The sequence below is a fragment of the Sarcophilus harrisii genome, chromosome 2 (genome assembly GCF_902635505.1).
Source record: "Sarcophilus harrisii chromosome 2, mSarHar1.11, whole genome shotgun sequence".
Taxonomy (NCBI): domain Eukaryota; kingdom Metazoa; phylum Chordata; class Mammalia; order Dasyuromorphia; family Dasyuridae; genus Sarcophilus; species Sarcophilus harrisii.
In genome coordinates, this window is record NC_045427.1 from 511,056,241 (window position 1) to 511,078,440 (window position 22,200).

Consider the following 22,200-nt stretch of genomic DNA (forward strand, 5'->3'; position numbering starts at 1 on the left):
TGGGCAACAGGGAGAAAAAGGTTCCGTTTTTGTTTCGCTGTTTTTCCCCGGCAAGTTCATGAACTTTCTGGCTTTAAACGAGTGGCCCCATCTGGTGATAAGAAGCAATCTCCCCGTTGCAGACCGAGTGGCAAAGCACCAGCTCGCCAAACCGCAGTGACCAGAGGAATGGCGGAGAGCGCTTGGGACCTGAAGGAATTCTTGGATCACTGCAGCTCCGAGAGCCGGACGTTTCCCGGAGGGGTCATGTCCGCAGTGGGTCAGCGCGGCTCCCCCACGGGTCAAAAAGGGAGAGAACCAAGGGTTCTAGCAGCGATCCGGGACGGTCCGGCTTGGGATCTCCCTCTACCAAGTCCCTTCCCCGGCATCAGTGGATCGGGCAGCCTACGAGGGGCGACCATTTAAGTTCTCTTCTCCGCCTCTATAGAATCTCCTCTTCGCCAGCTCGCATCGCCAAAACGTCGGCTCAATCCAAAAGCCGGCTCTTGGGCGCCGGAACTATTACCTAGCTCCCCCCGCGGCTTTAATAAAGAAAAGGACACGGGTGGGGATGGGGGCGGGGAAAGGAGAGCCGGGACTACTCTGCGCAAGCCCGGCCGTCCTCCTGTTCAACTTCCTGCACGAGCAGCTATTTTCCTCGTCCAGCAGAGGCTCTACTCCCAGCGACGGCGCTAACCTCTAAGGCGCGGACGGGCGCGCCCACGGCCCGCCCCCTCCGCTCTCAGGGAAGGGTGGAGTGGTACTTGCCAAACTCCTTCAGAGGGGACGCGGGGGCGCGCCCGTAAGAACTCAGGGCGGTACTTCTCAGCTGTGCCTTCTCTACTCCCTCTCTTCTCAGCCTTCTGGAACCCGCCCCCTCTCCCGCTGCCCTATCACCGGGCGCGCTGCCACGAAGAGGCGCGCCCGGAACCAGCCGGCACACGGGCTGAACGGGACTGTCAGGGAGGGGACCGAGGCATCCCTCCTGCTTCTCGCGCGCGCGCGCTCCCGTTCTGCACCCCCGTGACGTCCCGCGCCTCAGCGCTGTAGCTGTCTCTGCCGCTGTCATGGCGTCTACGCCTCTCTCGGAAGAGAAGCGGCCAAGATCCAGATAGAGTCGGGGGCTGGCGGCTCGGCATGGAGAACAGCCCCGAGAGCCGGCAGCCGCTAGGACACGGGGCGGAGGCGGCTGCAGCGCCGGCAGCAGGGACGGCTTTTCCCGAGGGAGGGGCAGATGAAAACAAGCTCAGCGCCGAGCACAATCCCGAAGTGGAGCCGTCTGCAGAGCCCAACAGCGCCCGCGAAGGGCAGGGGGCGGCGGCCGGCCCCGGGAGCCGCCCGCCAGCGCCTTCTCCCGGGAGCGCCGCTCCGGACGCCGTACCCGGCGGCTCCCAGACTGGCTCCGAGCAGAAGCACCAGCCAGAGAGCTCCGCGGCCTCGGAGGCGGCTCCGAGAGGACAGCACAAGGTGACCGCTGCGGCCGGAGGAGCAGCGGCTCCCGCGGGGACTTGTCCGCCGGCAGCGGCAGATGCCGGCGGCGGCCTGAGCAGCAGCAGCAGCCCCAGCAGCAGCAGCAGCAGCCCCAGCAGCAGCAGCGTCCCGAGCCCTCCCGGGGAATCTCCGAGCCTGGATTCCCTGGAGTCGTTCTCCAATCTGCATTCTTGTCCCAGCAGCTCGGAGTTCTGCAGTGAGGACGGGCCCGAGCCTAAGGGCCCGGAGGAGGAGGAGGAGGAGAGCGCGTCCCGCGGAGCTGCCCCTCTCTGCCAAGAAGAAGGAGAGGCCGCTCAGGTGCTAGCGGCCTCCAAAGAGCGCTTCCCGGGACAGTCTGTCTATCACATCAAGTGGATCCAGTGGAAGGGAGAGAACACGCCCATTATCACCCAGAATGAAAACGGACCCTGCCCTTTGCTGGCCATCCTCAATGTATTGTTCCTGGCGTGGAAGGTACAGACATCCAGCAGCCTTTCTATTCCCGGCAGTTTTTAGGGAAGGAAAGGTGGGGAGGAAGAAAGGAACCCCAGGGTCGGCAGATACCTTCCTTCTTTTCCTATTCACTTTTCCCCTTTTTCCTGTTACATAAAATTCACACGGGGACACTTCTGTGGAAGGAATATTCTGAGAGGAATATCAAGAATGTTGTTCCCCCGGCGCTTCCTCTTGTAATGTTTTCATATTAGTTCAGATTTTTTTTTTTGATTTGTTTTTGTACAGCTGTTATCTAGTAGCTAAAGCATCCGAAACTTAACCTCTACTCCCTCCAAAAAAACAAAGTAAAAACCTTCCATCTTCCTACTCCATGGCCGTTTATAAACTATATATATGTGTAGTAGTATTGAGAAAAATAAGCTATAGATACCACTAGCAATCTCTGGTCAATTATAGGTCATTGAACATGAGATAGAGAAGACCCTCACACATTTTTCCATTTAAGGAAAAGTACTGATTTTGAACACAAGAGTACTGTAGTTTCTTTCAGTTCTCTTTGCAAAGCCTTCATTCTCGTTGCTTTTTACTTGCCTCATTTCTTGCCCAATTGACTTTATTGTTTTATTGATACTGTCATTTTACTCTATTTACTATTTATATACATTGCCACATATACTACAGTGTATTGCTGTTTATACTATACACTCCATATTACAATTAGCAGCAGAATATTCCTATGCCAAAGGGCTTAAATAGTGATAGCAAAGGCCAAAAAACAAAATCTGAAAAGGGGAGAGAGGAATAAGAAGATGTGGGAAGAAACCACAATTTTACAAATGCTCTTAATTTCTTCAAGAGAGAAACAGTTTAACTAGATCATGTTAATGTAGCATATATTATATTTACAATGCATTAAAACTTCAAGAGGGACAATTAGGGTGAAGATCAGATAAAAATCAATCCTATTTAGTGGTTACAGAAAAATTAGAAAACAGTGCCTATCCATGATGAACTTATTGTCTATTTGAACACACAAAGTTCATTTTATTAGAAACAATTAGAGAAAACAGGACAGGTCATAATTCTAGATTCTGTAGTACAGACTACAAATGCCAAATGAATTTCTAGATTTTGAAAGGTCATTGTAGATTAGATTAGAACAGTGAGAGTTTGGTAGAATAATTGGCTTTGCCTTGTGTCCTGAAGGAGATGAAGAGAACAGCAAGAATAACAGTTTAAAAGCCAAAATGAACTCAGAGGTATGGGACTGTATTTTTTTGGGGGGAGTGTGGGGGAAGAGTAGAATTGGGAGAGTCAATATCAATTTCAGAGTTCATATTTGTGAATACTAAAAGGTTGGAGGAGTAACAGACACAATTAGTGGAGACCTTAGCAAAGCTGACAGGTTTAGCTAATCATTTTAATTTAAGTGTCTCCAACCTTTCTTTGAAGAGTTAGTTTTTGTAAGCGGAAGCTCATCGCACATTCTAGAGGGGATGAAATCTGGAAACTTTTAGAAATACTAATCCCGTGGTCCTGTACAAATTGAATTGGAGGGTGCAAAGTTAGGATGCAGACCAAGTCATTTAGGAGAAAACCTTTACAATATTCCAAGAATCAGAGAATGTTATCTTAGTTTAACAAATGTTTATTGAGCTCTTATTATGTGCAAGACTCTGGGAATATAAAGGGGGAAAAATGAACAAGGAACTTAAGTTGTACTGGGGGAACACGATATAATAGAAAAATAAATAGGAAGTAATTTCAAGAGGGACATGGTGCTAATAAATGGATTATGGAGGGGTTCAGAAAAAAGCCTTATGTAAGAGATGTCCTTTGAGCAATACTTTTTAAAGGAAGCTAGGGATTTTATGAGAAAAGTGAGAAGACTGGTTGGGGGTAAAATGGGAGAATCAGTAGAGAGGGTGATGGAACACAAAATATTTTCTTCAAGAATTTGAAAGGCTGTCACATAGAAGGAAGAGGAGAGAATACATTTCAGAAATAGAAAAAACCACTAGCCAAGAAGTGAAAGGTAATTTATAGCAAAGAGTTAGTAGGCAATTGTGACTGGAGCAGAGATCATGTTAATGAAATAAGACTGGAAATTGTTCATGGGAGTCAGATTGTGAAGAACTTTAATTGCCAAACAGATGATTTTATCATATAGGCATATGTATTTTATCATACAAGCAATAGGAGACACTGAAAAACTTTAAGTGTTTTTATTGATGCCTTTTCCCAGTACATATTCCTCCACCTTTCTCAGAGAGCTGTCCTATATAACAAATACTATTTTTTAAAAGAAAAAATAGGAAGAGGAAAAAAAAATCAATATAACTGATCAAAAAAATTTGAAAATATGTGCATTGCACAATATTTGAGATCTCCCACTTCTAGCAATGTTTATTCTTTGTAATTTTGCAACAGTCTTTTTTAAGGAAATTATATACATATACATTGTTGTAGTCACTGTGTATATTGTTTCCGTGGCTCTGCTTACTTCACTCATTCCATTCATCAGAGCATAGTAATATTCCAATTCATTCATGTACCACAATTCGTTTAGCCATTCATCAAGTGAGAGGATCTACATTATTTCTAATTCATCTCTGTCTCATAAAGTTCTGCTACAAATATTTTGGTTTATATAAGAACTTTGTTCTTAATGACCTCCTTGGAGTATAAGCCTTAAGTCTGAGAGTAAGGACATTTTAGTTATTTTACTTGCAGAATTCCAAATGACTTTACTTTCCAGAATGATTATACTGTACTTATCTACCAACTGTGGATTAATTTGCCTATTTCACTACAATCCCTTTCAGCATTGATTATTAGTATGTTTGTAGTCTTTGCTAATTTACAGTGTGTGAGGTGAAACCTCCTGGTTGCTGTTATTTGAACTATTTCTTCTTCTTGTTGATTCTTTAATATGGTTATTAATAGTTTACAATTCTTTTGAGAACTTTCTTTGACCACTTATTGCAACTACTACCACCATCTCCAAAGTCGATCAGATGAGGAAGATTTCTCTTAGTTCATATTAGTCCAGACACACCTAGCTGTGTGACCATGGGCAAATCACTTAATCTATTTGCCTCAGTTTCCTCATCTGAAAATGAGCTGGAGGAGGAAATGGCAAACCACTCTAGTATCTTTGCCAAGAAAACCCTAAAAAGAGTCATGAAGAGTTGCATGTGACCGAAAAAAAGACTGAATAACAACAAATTAGAAAAATGTAATACAATTGTTTTCCACGTTTTCCATTTTCTGTTTCCACTCTTATTCTAGGTGTAATATTTTGTGCAAAAGCTTTTCAACTCCATGTAATCAAAGCTAATTTATTTTCTGTAATAGCCTTCATTCCTGATGAGGCCAAGACTACAAATGCCCAAAGCTGTGAAAAATATAATGTGCTGTTCTTCTTTTGTTTTCAATATGATCTTTAATATTCAAATCATTTATCCATTTAGCTGTATCATGGAATATAGAATGAGATATTGGAATAAACTTTAAGTTCCAATATTCTTACAAGTTTCTTTTTTAATCGAAGAGGGAATTCTTTCCTAAGTAATTTATGTTTTCTACTTTTATTGAACCCCAAGTTAATTGAATTGAATTCTGTTGTTTCTGATTCTCTAGTCTGTTCCATTGAGCTATTTCTCTACTTTTTAAGCAGTGTCAAATCATTTTGATAACTACTGGTTCTGTTTGAGGTGTATAAGTATATTCTTGCTTTATTTATACCTTATTTCATCATTTCCTTTGATAGTCTAGATGTTTTATTTATCCAAATGAATTTTTACTATGCTATCTAGTAAAGTATAAATTAAGTTGATAGTATTCCATTTTTATTATATTGGCACAGCCCATACCAGCACTAAATATTCCTCCACCTATTAAAGTTTTTTTCTTTAAGAAATATTTCATAATTGAATCTGTACAAGTATTTTGTGTGCTTTGGTATATTGATCCCTAGATATTTTATACATTTTGTAGTTATTTGGAATGATATTTTCCTTTCAGTCATTACCTTCTGACTTTTATTATTATTACTATTATTTTAATGGCCTGCAACTTAGCAGAAACTGTCAGTATCTTTACTAATTCCCTAGGATTTTTTTTTTAATAAGTAAACCATATCAGCATGTAGGTATAGATTTGTCTTCTTTTTTACCTATCTTTATAATTTTCTTTCTGTGGTCTTATTTATTTATTTATTTACTCATTTATCTACTTGCTGGGGCAATTGGGGTTAAGTGACTTGCCCAGGGTCACACACAGCTAGGACATGTTAAGTGTGTGTCTGAGACCAGATTTGAACTCATGTCCTCCTGACTTCAGGGCTGGTGTCTGTGGTCTTATTGCTAGCATTTAACAGTTGCATAAAATAAAAGTGACCAGATTGGGTATCCTTGATTTATTGGAAATTGTGGAAGATTTTTCAGTATGAGAGTGACATGGTCTTATTTATGTCTTAGGAATATCAGTTTGGCAGCAGTTTGAAGAATGGGTCCAGTCAGGAAAGAGACAAGACCCAGAAACCAATTAGGAAGCTATTTTAAGAATCCAGGTGAGAGGTATAAAGGGCCTAAATTAGCAGTCTGTGTTTCATGCTAGCATGGTGACTCAAAGAACAAAAAACTAGAAACGAGCAGTGTGTGATATATGTGTCTATAACCCCTGCTACCAAAGTTGTTGTTATTCATGCTTTGTTCTTTAAAGGACCAATGACATCATAAGAATGATGTCTTCATTTGCTCATGAATGAATTTAAGTGAGACAGAAATGCAAAAAGTCATTTGCCTCACTCTGTCCTCCAGACTCCTCAAAGCTAGTGGATCATTTGAGTTGAGGAGTTCCGAGTCCCAGTAGGACTTGTCCACATTAAGTGTGATACCACTAGTGTATAATGACCCCCAAAGTGGAAAGAATGATTCCCAGTGCTCTTGACCCCCCAATGAAAAGCAGGTTTTAAATAGAGTAGATCAAATCTTCAATGCTGTTGAGCAGTATGATACAGCAGGTGAGTGGAAGCCTGGGCAAGATAGGGAGCCCAGTTTCATAAGAAAAGAAGGTCCTAATCTTGGATACATTTCAACAAATAAAACTTAGTAGGTAAGGAAGATGAAGTAAAAAGAAGTCCCTTTGTCTTCAGGACTTTGAAACTTAGAAATCAGTATTGTAATGACAAGATTAATAGCAGAAGTTTGAATTTTTTTTTTTTTTATCTTCTTTACTTTGTACCTCTTTTTGTAGGGAAGGGAGTGGAAAGTATTTTGAAATGAAGATGATATAAAAACAAGTGAAATCAACTAAATTTTTTTAAAGCAATGGAGATGTTAGAAAGGAGGAGCCAGTTTATGGGAGTGAAAAATGAATTCCACTTTTGGCATGTTAAATTTTAAAGAGACTAGAATTTTTTTTTTGTTTTTTTGTTTTTTTGGGGCATCTAAATGTAGACTTGTAAGTGATGTAATGAATCTGCTTTGGGGTCATCAGGATAGAAGTGATAACAGAAATCCTTGGAGTTGCTGATCACTATCCATATAAACATTTATCAGGTATTTCTTCTGCCCAAGTTACTTTTAGGTATGCGATTATAACAAAGTGTAAAACTGAATTTGTTCTCGAGTTGAAAATTCGAATGTCAGCAGTCCTAAGCAAGAGGTATTTATAATTAAAATAGCTTCATTTTATACAGCATTTTAAATTTTGGGAAGCATTTTACACAGCTTATCTCTTTTGATCCTAACAATAACTTTGTGAGGTTGGTGTTATTATCCCTATTTTACTGATGAAAAAACTGAAATTTAAGTTATGATTTGTCCAGAGTTATATTCCTTAGACGTATCTGCTACAGGACTTCCCTCAAGTAGCTCTTAATGACTCCCAAATCTTGAAATTTATCTATTCTTCTCTGTTGTATTCTTGATTAATGCTACTTCAATTAAGAAGAGTAGCAAAAGATTAACATGACCTTTGATACAATTGGGAAAAACCTCATAGAGGTAGTAAGACTGAGCTAGGTCTTGAAAGAAAAGTGAGATTTAAAAAAAAAGAAAAGGCATTCTAGGTATGGGGGAATGTGGTTTGCAGAACCTTGGGCGTGGAAATGAGCATAGCATCTTTTAGGGAACATCAAGTAAAAGAAGATACAGCATATATTTGTATTGTAGAGTAGTAGGAGGTGAAGATAAAAAGAGAATTTGAGTTAGAATTTTGAGACAGTTGAAAGGTAGAAGAATTGAGGCTTCAAGCAATCACTAATGAAAAATCATTATAAATTTATGATGTAAGGGGCAGTCACTCAGATAAAAGAGGTATTTCAGAAAACAATTTGCACTAGAACATATGGTAGATTAAAGGGAAAGTACAGTAAGGGACACCTGCGTTATAGCATAAAAAATACTAGATTTGGAGTTAGAGGAACTAAACTTGAATTGTAGCTCTGCCACTTAATATCTGCATATGACTTTGGGAATTTGGAATATGTGTATATATATGTATCATTGCTTTAAAAATTAATAAATTCATTGCATAATATTAAGTGACAAGATAATTTCAGCAAACATTTCTTGAGTTCTTGCTATGTGCAAAGTACTGCTCAAAAAAGATGTATAAAATGAATTTTTAAAAAAGTTTTATTCTATAATGTGGAAAATAAAATGCACACATAACCCTAATGCAAATTACAATTATAGTAAGTGGATAAGAGAAGTACAGAGTGCTAGAGAATGAAAAAAAAGGAGGTCACTTCCTCCTGGAGGAATTGGAAAGGTTTCATGAAAAAGAGAGCATTTGAGCTGGGTCCTGGACAATGAGTAGAAAGGAGAAAATGTATTCCAGGCATAGGGAGTAATATGAATAAAGACACAGAAGTAAGAAAAATTGAAGATTTTCTAAAAAACGACTACTAAGTAAAGTTTGAGGAAGAAAATATTTGAAGAGTAGTGTGAACACAGTATTGAAAAAAAAAAAGTAAGTGATTACAAATTATAGAGGACATGCATGCTAGAATAACAAGTTCAAGTTTTATTCAACAGATGATAAGGAGTCATTGAAAGATCTGGAGGTGTACTTTAGGAATGTTGGGTAATGATGTATAGAGGGGAATGTAATCTCCATGAGAGCTGGGATTATTTAATGTTTCTGCCTTTGTACTCTCACTACTTGACACAGTGACTGATACATAAGAAGCACTTAAAATAGGTTTGTTGATTGATTTATGAGAGAAACTTATATCTGGTAGTTGTTTAAACAAAATTTAATAAGAGCCTGGATTTCTGGTATTGCTAGAATAGTGGTAAGGAAGCACATAGAAGAGACTTTCTGGGAATAGAATTAACCAGAGTTCATGACTGGATAGTAGGGACAAAGGAGGAAAAATTAATAATAACCTTGAAGTTTTTGAGCTAAGATGATTGAGAATAATTGCCCCACTAACAAAAATAATGAACTCTGTCAGTTTTCTAGAAGAGCAGCTCTTAGAACAAATAAAGAATAAGGCATGTTGGTTTCAGGTGCTAGTAAGATATTTAGGTGACAACATCCAGTAAGCATTTGAAAATTCAAGTTCAGAAGAGAGTATTTATTTGGAAATGAAGATGTAAAATTGACCATGGGAGTAATACACATGACCACAGGAAACAATATAGATAAAGAAGACTGAAGCAGAGAGGATGGAGATGTAACCAGAGAAAGCCACAGAGAAGATTTAGAAAAAAAAATGCAATATTACAACCTAATAAATGATAAGTTATACAAGTATATAGTATAAAACAATTCCTTCTCACAAAGAGCTTATGTTATTTTTATTAGCATATGGTTTTAAAAAGAAAAGATAATATAACCTACATGAATACTAATAATTTATAAAGTAATCATAATAATAATATTAATGTATTGGTTTCATTTGTTTGCTACAGTTTTTCCCCAGGAAATGTGTCCTTAAAGACATTGCTATTTATAATTTTTTTTTTTTTTTGGTTCAGTAATCCATTCTATGATTCTTAGAAAGAAATCTAGTCCATAAACTTCAAGGTATCTCGCAAGGTTTTATTGATCAAAATTTATATTCCTTTGGGTAGAGCACTTTCAGGTTAGGATATGATGCCCTATGTGAATTGAGGAAAGGGAAGAGAAAAAAGAGAAGGAAAGGAGGGAGAAGAAAGAGGAGAGAACCATTATAGATGATGAACCAGCAAAGGAGATTGAAAAGAATTAGATTAAGAGATGAATAAAAGATGTCTTGAGATCCCTGAGAGGAAAGAGTATTCCAAAGAAGCTAATTAATATTATTACATTCAGGAGATAGTTGAAAAGGACAAGGGCTGAGAAAAGACCATCGGATTTGGTAATTTAAAGATGGTTGATAACTTTTGAAAGAGCAATTTCAAATGTGTGGTGAGGTAAGAAGCCATTTTACAAAATAAATTACAAAGTATTGAAGAGAGAGTGCAAAGATAGAAAGTATAGGCAATGAATATAGTCATTTTTTTTCATGGCATTTGGCTGAGAACTATAATGGAAATGGGAATGGGAATAGATAAAAGGAGAAGAAAAGCATGTCTGAGTGCCAAAGAGTTCAAGTAATCTAAAGAATAAAAGTACATGATTGGAAGTGTCAATTGAAGTCATAACATAACCACACATAGGTGATCTTTAAGAACAATCACTTTTATTTAGCTGTGAATATGTTGTATCCTTCAAGAGAATGTAATATCGCTGTCGACAGGGACTGTCTCATTTCTGTCTTTTTGTTTCTGAATCTAGATCAGGTATCTGGAATCACAAATTGATAATGATGAAAGAGATAGCATGGTTTGATTAAATTCACATTTTGGAAGTACCCTCTTCCTATGTGATCTCTCTGATTGGATGGCTCTTCCCAGAATCTCCATTTAAGGAGGATGACTAGGACTACTATGTCTTACTCCTCTCCTGGCTCCATCCTGGCATTTTCTACCCTCTGTCTTCCCCCTTTTCATTTTTTATGTTATCTTTCATGGACAGTAGGGACTTTATTTCTGGTTGTATTTGTATTCCAAGCACTTAGCCCCTATCAATAAATTGATGCTTTTCATTAACTGAGCTCTAAAAAGGGGGATATTACTTGCTTTCTCCTTCCCGTCTCTTCAGTAATTTCTCAATCCTAACTAATTTCTTTAGTCAACCAAAACTACTTCCTCCAGAGTTACCAGTGTCCCTCTTATCTACCAAAATCTAGTAACTTTTTCTCAGTTCTCGTCCTACTTAACCACTTTGTAACATTTGACACTGTTGGCCACTCTCTTCTTTCTATGACAGTGCTCTCTTGGTTTTCCTATTTGTCTAACTATTCTTTGTCATATTTCATATTCAGATTTCTCATTTAGCATTTAAAATCATTTATAATTTATCTCCAACCTGCCTTTCCAGACTTATCGTGCATTATTTTCCTTCCTTTGCTGTTCCTTATAAAAAACATTCCATCTCTGGTCTGTGTGACTTTGTGCAGACTGATTCCTAGGAATGTACCTCCAACTCACTGCCAAATCTTTGAATCCCTGGTTTGCTTCCAAGGCTTGCACTGCATCACAGTCCTCAGTTACTAAACTCTCCTCAACTGAAATTGCCTTGTATTTAAAGTATAAATGTTTTGCAAATAACACATATCCAAAAGCATTTCCTTGATAGTACAGTTTGTTAGCCTTGAAGGAAAGTAGTTTCATTTTTGTCTAGTACCTAGCAAACACAATGTAGAAGTAGAGATTAGTAGGTACTCATTAAATACTACTTGATTGGTCTAAGCAATTATTTGATTCTATCAATTTTTCCTGTGAAATATCTTTTGGATTTCTTTCCTCATATTCCCACTAGCACCAGCCACTATCATCCAAGAGAAAGTCTAAAAATAAAAATAAAAAACATCTTAGCTATCTTTTACAGTTTTCCCCACAAAATTTAGCAAAATCTAACACGTTCTTTGATCTCTTATTTTTTTATCCCTAATAAGTTTGTAAAAGTTAATGGTTGATAATCATTTATTTAGTGCTTAATATAGCCAGACATTGTGATAAGCCAAGGGTTACAAGTATAAGCAAAAAGAAAAACATTTCCTGCTCTTTGCAAAAAGCTTATATTTGCTTTGTGAATTTAGTATTTAGATATAGTAAAATCTCATTTAGTAGAACATAGTATTCTCTCCCAGAAACAGTTCATAGAATCAAAATTATTTAAAATTTTAGTAAGTTTTATGGTAATTTTGATAGACAATGTACTTAACTTGGAAGGACTATTAATTTAAAATACTTAAATCAAATTCAAGAAGTACTTGTTTAACAATAATCAGAATATATTAATCATAAGTAATTCATAAAAATATAATTTTAAAAGTATCAAACAGCTGATATTTAATTGATCTATTTCAATTAACTGTACATTTTGGAAGTAATAAACAATTTTTATTTCTTTTAAAATGTAATCCTGTGATTTAAAATTTTCATTTTTTGGGTGGCCTGTCTTCCAAACTCTGGCTCCATTCTACCTTTCAGTTATTTTCCTTCATGAATCTTGTGCTTCCAACAAACTGGTCTAAACGTGTTTTTTCTTGCATGTTTTTGATTATAATGTTCCTTCTATTTTGAATATTCCCTATAATGTATACTGTGTCATATGTCTTTTTTTTAAATTTTCTTTTCTTTTTTTATTTTAATAACTTTATTGACAGAACCCATGCCAGGGTAATTTTTTACAACATTATCCTTTGCACTCACTTCTGTTCCGATTTTCCCCCTCCCTCCCTTCACCCCCTCCCCCAGATGGCAAGCAGTTTTATACATATTAAATAGGTTACAGTATATCTTAGATACAATATATGTGTGCAGAACTGAACAGTTCTCTTGTTGCACAGGGAGAATTGGATTCAGAAGGTATAAATAACCTGGGAAGAAAAACAAAAATGGAAGCAGTTTACATTCAATTCCCAGTATTCTTTCTTTGGGTGTAGCTGCTTCTGTCCATCCTTGATCAATTGAAACAAAGTTAGATCTTCTCTTTTATCGAAGAAATCCACTTCCATCAGAATACATCCTCATACAGTATCGTTGTTGAGGTATATAATGATCTCCTGGTTCTGCTCATTTCACTTAGCATCAGTTCATGTAAGTCTCTCCAGGCCCCTCTGGAATCATCCTGCTGGTCATTTCTTACAGAACAATAATATTCCATAACATTCATATACCACAATTACACTCAACCATTCTCCAATTGATGGGCATCCATTCATTTTCCAGCTTCTAGCCATTACAAAGAGGGCTGCCACAAACATTTTGGCACATACAGGTCCCTTTCCTTTCTTTAGTATCTTTTTGGGGTATAAGCCCAGTAGTAGCACTGCTGGGTCAAAGGGTATGCACAGTTTGATAACTTTTTGAGCATAGTTCCAAATCACTCTCCAGAATGGCTGGATGTGTTCACAATTCCACCATCAATGTATCAGTGTCCTTGTTTTCCCACATTCCCTCCAACATTCCACATTATCTTTCCCTGTCATTCTAGCCAATCTGACAGGTGTGTAGTGCTATCTCAGAGTTGTCTTAATTTTCATTTCTCTAATTAATAATGATTTGGAGCATATTTTCATATGGCTTGAAATAGTTTTAATTTCTTCATCTGAGAATTGTCTGTTCATATTCTTTGACCATTTATCAATTGGAGAATGGCTTGATTTCTTATAAATTAGAGTCAATTCTCTATATATTTTGGAAATGTGGCCTTTATCAGAACCTTTGACTGTAAAAATGTTTTCCCAGTTTATTGTTTCCCTTCTAATCTTGCCTGCATTAGTTTTGTTTGTACAAAAACTTTTCAATTTGATATAATCAAAATTTTCTATTTTGTGATCAATAATGATCTCTAGTTCTTCATTGGTCATAAATTCCTTCCTCTTCCATAAGTCTGAGAGGTAAACTATCTTATGCTCTCCCAATTTATTTATAATCTCATTCTTTATGCCTAGGTCATGAACCCATTTTGACCTTATCTTGGTGTACAGTGTTAAGTGTGGGTCAATGCCTAGTTTCTGCCATACTAATTTTCAATTTTCCTAGCAATTTTTGTCAAATAATGCATTCTTATCCCAAAAGCTGGGATCTTTGGGTTTGTCAAACACTAGATTATTAAAGTTATTGGCTGTTTTGTCCTTTGATCAACTAGTCTATTTCTTAGCCAATATCAAATGGTTTTAGTAACCACTGTTTTATAATATAATTTTAGATTGGGTACAGCTAGGCCACCTTCATTTGATTTTTTTTTTCATTAATTCCCTTGAAATTCTTGACCTTTTCTTTTTCCATATGAACTTTGTTGTTATTTTTTCCTAGGTCATCAAAATGGTTTTTTGGGAGTCTGATTGTACTAAATAAATAGTTTAGGAAGTATTATCATCTTTATTATATTTGCTCGCCCAATCCAAGAGCATTTAATCTTTTGCCAGTTGGTTAGATCAGACTTAATTTGTGTGGAAAGTGTTTTGTAGTTTTGCTCATAAAGTTTCTGATTTTCCCTTGGCAGATAGATTCCTAAATATTTTATACAATCAGTAGTTACTTTAAATGGAATTTCTCTTTGTAACTCTAACTGTTGGGTTTTGTTAGTGATATATAAGACTGCTGATGACTTTTGTGGGTTTTTTTGTATCCTGCAACTTTGCTAAAGGTGTGGATTGTTTCTAATAACTTTTTAGTAGACTCCCTGGGGTTCTCTAAGTATACCATCATATCATCAGCAAAAAGTGAAATTTGGTTTCCTCATTGCCTATTCTTATTCCTTTAATCTCTTGCTCAATTCTTATTGCCAAAGCTAGCATTTCTAATACAATATTAAATAGTAACGGTGATAGTGGGCAACCTTGTTTCACTCCTGATCTTATTGGGAATGTCATATGTCTTTTCAAAAGATTCTTTTAGCTTGTAGTTTTGGCAGTTAATAAGTGTATCTGTTTTTCCAAAATCCACCAACATTCTTTTATTACTTTTAGTTATTTTGGCCAGTTTGGTGGATGTCAGGTGGTACTAAAGAATTGTTTTAATTATTCTCTTTGATTATTAATGAAATTGGATTTTTGCCTTTAAAAAACATTATGAACTTAAACATGAACATTTTAGTATCCAAAGAACAGAGGGAAAAAAGATTTTATAGAAAACTGAATCTCTAGGTAAAATAAGTATTTTTAAAAGTTATTACAATGGATAGGAAATGAAATTTGACATGATAGTAATAACATTGTCTTTGTTCTTCCTCTAAGCTTTCTTTTGCTCTTCATATATATATATATATATATATATATATATATATCCTTAATGTTTCTTGGGATTTTTTCTTATATTTTGCAATACTATCTTCTTGCTTCTTTGCCTCATTGATCCTTAGTAATCCTTGAGAACTATCAAGGTATCTGAGAAATTAAAACTATTTTCATAATAATACTAAGGTGTTATATGACTTTAAAAAATGGTCTCTATATCTAAGTCTTTACACTTCTCATATGGATGTGTTATATACATTTGTCTTTTGATGCATGCTTGAATTTTAAAAGAAGCTTAATATTAAGGACATTTGTGAACATGAAATATAGCATAAGTAGATTAGTCACCATCTATGTAGACATACAAGGAATATTTTGTAGGAAAATAATATAAAAAAAGTTCAACAACCAGCTTAACAAAATTTTTACTGTAAGATATCAAACCTTATCTTCATAAGAGGAAGAACTGGGTGACATGATAATCATATATATGTCCCTTAAATTAATCATTAGAACACTATTTTAAAATAAGAAACTTTTTAAATTGCCAGATCAATTTCATATGATCTAATTTAGTAATAATTTATCAAATGGTTAATATGTTCAGTGGACCTATGGATATCTCATACCAAAGGGTATATGCAGTTTAATGTTTTATAGTATAGTTCTAATTGCTTTTTCAGAGTAGCTAATCTGGTTCACAATTCCCATAAAAGTATGTTAATGTAGCTCTTTTCCAAAAGTCCCTTTTTTTCCTTTTTTTTTTTTTGTCAGCTTTGCCACTCTGAGGGTGAGTTGAAATCTCATAGTTTTAATTTCCATTTATCCAAGTAAGCATTTTTTCCCTTGGCTATTGGTGGCTTGGATTTCTTCCTTTGAAAAGAACTTATTCATGTCTCTTTACCATTTATCAGTTGTGTCATGGCTCTTATTTTATAAATTTGGATAAGTTTTTGTATATCTTAGATTTTCATCAGAGAAACTTACTGAAAAGGTTTCCTCTTCTTTATTTATTAAGTAAAATATATTTCTCTATCCAGCTGTGAGGTGATTGTGTGTCACACAGAAGTGGCACCCATTCCTCCTTATCTTTTTCATTTTTATTTATTTTATTAGAAGCTTCAATTATATGAGATAAATTTTCCCAGTTTCCCTTTATGTTCACCTCTTCCACTTTAGTTAAAACAAGTTTTTTTTTAATTAAAGCTTTTTGTTTTCAAAACATATGCATAGATTATTTTCAACATTCACCATTGCAAAACCTTATGTTCCAAACATTAAAACAAGTTTTTAAGATCAGTTAAAATTAGTTTGTTGGTTTTCTAAAATCATTTCCTTCACCATTTCTTATACCATCATATTATTCAGTCACATTTTTTCTATTGGGCTTTTTCTGTCTTTTTTTTTTTTTAATGTTTTAATATTTTATTTTCTCCAGTTACATGTAAAACAGGGTTTTTTTGCATTTGTTTTTAAATTTTTGAGTTCCAGATCCTTCCCTTTTCTCTCCACTTCCTCTCTCCCCCTTGAGAAGGCCCATGTGAAGTAATGCAAAGTGTTGCTATAAAAGTCATGTTGCAAAAGAAAGCATAGTCCTCCTTCCCCCCAACCCCCCTCAAAAAATCCTAAAGTATGCTTTAGTTTGTATTTAAATACTGTATACAGTTTTATCCTGTATGGATAGTATTTTTCATCATAAGTCCTTCAGAGTAGTCTTGGATTATTGTATTGCTGAGAATAGCAAAGTCATTCACAGCTGATCATCCCACAATTTTGCTATAACTATATACATAGTATATTTCACTTTGCATGAGCTCATGGAGGACTTCCCAGGTTTTTCTCATAGCATCTTGCTCATTATTTCTTCTTCTTCATCTTTTCTTTAATTAAAACTTTTTATTTTCAAAACATATGCAAGGATAATTTTTCAATATTGACCTCTGCAAAACCTTGCCCCCATTCCCTTCCCTAGATGACAGGTAATCCTATATATGTTATACATGGTAAATATGTATTAAACCCAATATATGTATAAATATTTATACAATTATCTTGCTGCACAACAAAAATCAGATCAAAAAGAAAAAAAATTAGAAGGAAAATAAGATGCAAGCAAACAACAATAAAAAGAATGAGAATGCTATGTTGTGATCCACACTAAGTTCCCGTAGTCCTCTCCCTAGATGTAGATGGCTTTCTTCTTCACAAGATCATTGGAACTGGCCTCAATTATCTCATTGCTGGAAAGAGTTGCATCCATCAGAATTGATCATCATATAATCTTATGGTTTTCATATAGAATGATCTCCTGGTTCTGCTCATTTCACTTAGCATCAGTTCATGTAAGTCTCTCCAGGCCTGTCTGAAATTATCCTGCTGGTCATTTCTTATAGAACAAAAATATTTCATAACTTTCATAGTTCTACTGAGTCCTATATTTGAAAATCAAATTTTCTTTTCAGCTCTGATATTTTCATTATCAATTTTTGAAAGTCCTCAATTTAATTGAGTGTCCACCTTTCCCTCTGAATGATTATACTGTTTTGCTGGGTAGGTGCTTCTGGATTATAATCCTAGTTCCATTGCTCTCTGGAATATCATATTTTAAGCTCTTCAGTCCTTAAATATAGAAGCTGCTAGATTTTATATAGTCCTGACTATAAGTCCACTGTACTTGAATTGTTTCTTTCTGGACACTTGCAATATTTTCTCCTTGGCCTGGGTGTTTTGGAATTTGGCAATAATGTTCCTGAGAGAGATCTTGGGATCTCTTTTAGGAGGTGGTTGGTGAATTCTTTCAATTTCTAATTTACCTTCTGGTTCTAGGATATCAGGACAGTTTTTCTTGATAATTTCTTGAAAAAGTGATGTTCAGGCTCTTTTTTTGATCATAACCTTCAAGAAACCAAAATTTGTTAAATTACTTCTCCTGGAGCAATTTTCTAGGTCAGTTGTTTTTTCCAGTGAGATATTTCATGTTTTATTTCTTCATTCTTCTGATTTTGTTTTATTGTACCTTGATTTCTCATAGTCATTAGCTTCCATTTGATCATTTCTAATTTTTAAGGAATTATTTTCCTCAGGGAGCTTTTGTGCTTCTTTTCCCATTTGGCCAATTTTGCTTCTTAAGGCTTTCTTCTCCTCATTAGCTTTTTGTATTTCCTTTTGCTTCACTCTCATTTCTCTTCCCAGTTTTTCCTTTCTCTCTCTTACTTGATTTTCATAACCAATTTGGAGGTCTTCCATGGCCTGAAACCAATTTTTATTTTTCCTAGAGGCTTTATATGTAGAAGCTTTGAATTTATTATCATCTGATATTTTGATCTTATTTGTCACCTTAATAGCTTTCTATGGTCAGAGATCTTTTTCTATTGTTTGCTCATTTTCCCAGCATATTACTTGCCTTTTAACTCTTTGTTAAAATGGGGCTGTTTCCAGGAGGTTACAACGTCCCAGACTTCAGGGGTCTTGTGCAACTGTTTTCTTTTTTCTTTTTCTTTTTCTTTTTTTTTATTTTTATTTAATAGTCTTTTATTTACAGGTTATATGCATGGGTAACTTTACAGCATTAATAATTGCCAAACCTCTTGTTGCAATTTTTCACCTCTTACCCCCCCCCCCTTCCCCCACATGGCAGGATAACCAGTAGATGTTAAATATATTAAAATATAAATTAGATACACAATAAGTATATATGACCAAACCGTTATTTTGCTGTACAAAAAGAATCAGACTCTGACATATTGTACAATTAGCTTGTGAAGGAAATCAAAAATGCAGGTGTGCATAAATATAGGGATTGGGAATTCAATGTAATGGTTTTTAGTCTTCACCCAGAGTTCTTTCTCTGGGCGTAGCTGGTTCAGTTCATTACTGCTCCATTGGAAATGATTTGGTTGATCTCATTGCTGAGGATGGCCAGGTCCATCAGAACTGGTCATCTTATAGTATTGTTGTTGAAGTATATAATGATCTCCTGGTCCTGCTCATTTCACTCAGCATCAGTTCGTGTAAGTCTCTCCAGGCCTTTCTGAAATCATCCTGTTGGTCATTTCTTACAGAATAATAATATTCCATAATATTCATATACCACAATTTATTCAGCTATTCTCCAACTGATGGGCATCCACTCAGTTTCCAGGTTCTAGCCTCTACAAAGAGGGCTGCCACAAACATTCGTGCACATACAGGTCCCTTTCCCTTCTTTATAATCTCTTTGGGATATAAGCCCAGTAGTAACACTGCTGGATCAAAGGGTATGCACAGTTTGATAACTTTTTGAGCATAGTTCCAAATTGCTCTCCAGAATGGTTGGATTCGTTCACAACTCCACCAACAATGTGCAACTGTTTTCAAAGATCCTTCTAGGGATTTTTATGGTGAACACTCGCTACTACCCAAATCTGAGTATGGGCAAAGCAACAGAATATTGCCTCCCTGCCCACAAAGAGACCCCTGCAATCTCCTTTTGAGCAGTTGTTCCTACCTGTGTGGTAAGCTCTCCAGAAGCCACTGCTGACCTCTTTGCTGAGGTTGCTATTGCTCCCACAAGCACAATTGATTCAGTAGAGCCCAATCTTGGACTAGGACTCCCCTCATACTGGAGTACGTCAAACCTTCCTGCTCTTGGCCACTATGGACTGAGAAGTCTGGAGATTGCTGTCACTGCTTCCAATTTAGAGGCCCCATGAATTCCTGGTTTCCTGGGTCCCCAAGCTATGCTGGCATGATCTGTGCTGTGATTGAGCTCTAGACCCACCCCTATGCAACAGACCCTTCCAAGCGACCTTTGGTTGGAAAATTGTTCCATTCTGTCTTTTTGTGAGTTCTAATGCTCTAAAATTTATTTAGAATCATTGTTTAAAGGTATTTGGAGGGTTTAGGGGAGAACTTGGGTGACCTGATTTACTGCCATCTTGGCTCTATCTCTTCAGTTACAGTTCTTTTCTTTTCTTTTTTTGCCCTCAAGGGACTTGCAATTTAATAGAACAATTCACAACTTTGAATTTTGTTACAGAAACTTTCCCTAGCTTCCTTGCCTAATCTTTTTCCCCCAAAATTTATTTTATTTAAAGAAACAGAATAAGAAAAATAAAAAACAGAAAAGGAATACAAAACAAAACTAAACAAAACAAAAGAGAACCTTGTCAAATGTCAAGCAAAAACATCAGGGAAGATTCAAAATATATAACAACAAATACCAGTTCAATAAATTGTGTGTGCATGTGTAATATATATATCCTAGAAGAAATTATTGTAGAATTAAATTGTAGATCACGAGTGTCCATTTTTTCTTTACTTCCCTGTAAATTGTTCTTTTGTTCTCTGCCTCATACGTTTTTTACTTTATTTTTCCTCCCTTTCATCACCCCTACCACTCCCAAGTAGGCTATATTTAAAAAAGAATATATTTACATATACATATGTAGATGTATACATACACAAACATATTCCCACATATAGACACACACATATCTTTCCTATCCATATTTTGCTTTAATTCTGCCCCTAATTTGCCTTGCTATTACTTAACCTCCTCCCATTCATGAATCCCTCCTTTGTCTTCTTCCCTCACTCTTTGCTTCCCTGTCCACTTATCCCTTCCCCATTATTTCTTTATAGATTTTGGAGGATACTATACCCTTCATATGTAGTGTTGCCTATTTAACCCATTCCCAGTGTGAATAAGTTTTAAAACTCAGCCTTCCTCCTCCCTGTAATTCCTTTATTCTTCCTCTGTACCTCATTTGTATGACATAATTACTATTTTTACCATAACTCTGCCCCTAGCTTTCTTTTGAGCTATCATATTGTTGATGTCAATCTTAAACATATGCTATAAATATGCTATGTAAAAAAAATAAGCAATGTTGAGTTATTTGAAATTGGCTGTTATACGCTAAATTTTCTATTAAGTTCAGATTTGGTTGATAGTCCTGAAAATCTGCAGGTTCATTGTCCATTTTTTCTTGTTCAATAATATAGATAATTTTTCTGGCCACCGGTTTCTGATATTTTTGGCCACACGCATTAGATATGATTGCAGGACCTGTGGTCTTTTATTGTGGCTGTTATTCAGCCATTCTCCAATTGATGGGTAGCCATTCAGTTTCCAGTTTCTTGCAAAAAGAAGCTGCCAAAAAGGGCTGCCACAAACATTTTTGCACATGTGGGTCCCTTTCCCTCCTTAAAGATCTTTCTGGGATATAAGCCCAGTAGAAACACTGCTGGATCAAAGGATATGCAGAATTTGATAGGCCTTTGGGCATAGTTCCAAATTGCTCTTCAGAATGGTTAGGTCAGTTCCCAACTGTTATGGGCCAAAATTCTGAACTTGAAACAAAGGATTCTTGCAAGGTACTATAGTCAGTGGAATTGATAGAGACAATAGTTATCTAATTTAGCATGGTTCAGTATGATTGATTTAATTCTACAAGGAGATGTTATGGGCCAGAACTTGAAATAAGGTACTAAGTGGAATTGAGGAGACAATGATTAAATCTAGTTTAGCATTGATTTAATCCTACAACAAATAATGATTTCCTAGTGCTATAATGATTGATTTCTACTCAGTGTATAGCATATAAGCTAGAAGCCTCAGCCAGGGAGATTCAGAGATTCAGAGACAAGCGAACAGAAGGCTGGAGGCTGAAGGCTAGAGCACAAACCTTTGGATTTGGAAAGATTCAGAGGGCAGAGAAGGAGGCAAGAGCTCAAGCCCACAGAATCAAGGAGAAAGATGGGCCTCTAAGAAAGCTAACTGGGCCCCAGGAAAGGAGACAAGACTTTGAAGGAGACAATAAAGGATTTGGACTTTAACACCTGGCTGTACTCATGTGGTGATCACTGAACTGAAACGAAGGCTGTTCACACAGACCCCAAGGAAACTGAAACAGAAAAAATTACATTTTAGAGAGAAAATTACATTTTGGCGCCAGAACATGGGACCAAGAACCTTCATTTGTGACCCAGAAACTAGGGTGAGTACAAAAATAGACAAGGAAACT

At 36.5% G+C, this 22,200-nt stretch overlaps 1 protein-coding gene across 2 annotated transcripts in view; it reads left to right on the top strand.

Moving 5' to 3' along the window:
* The first annotated feature begins 1,030 nt into the window (after window positions 1-1,030).
* Window positions 1,031-22,200, top strand: part of MINDY2 (MINDY lysine 48 deubiquitinase 2) — a 121,416-nt gene continuing 100,246 nt past the window's right edge. The window contains exon 1 of one of the 2 annotated variants that reach the window (XM_031955280.1): window positions 1,031-1,923. In XM_031955280.1, the coding sequence (XP_031811140.1) occupies window positions 1,117-1,923 (807 nt within the window). In that variant the 5' untranslated portion in view covers window positions 1,031-1,116. The remainder of the gene's footprint in view (window positions 1,924-22,200) is intronic. The other variant, XM_031955279.1, reaches the window with a different exon arrangement.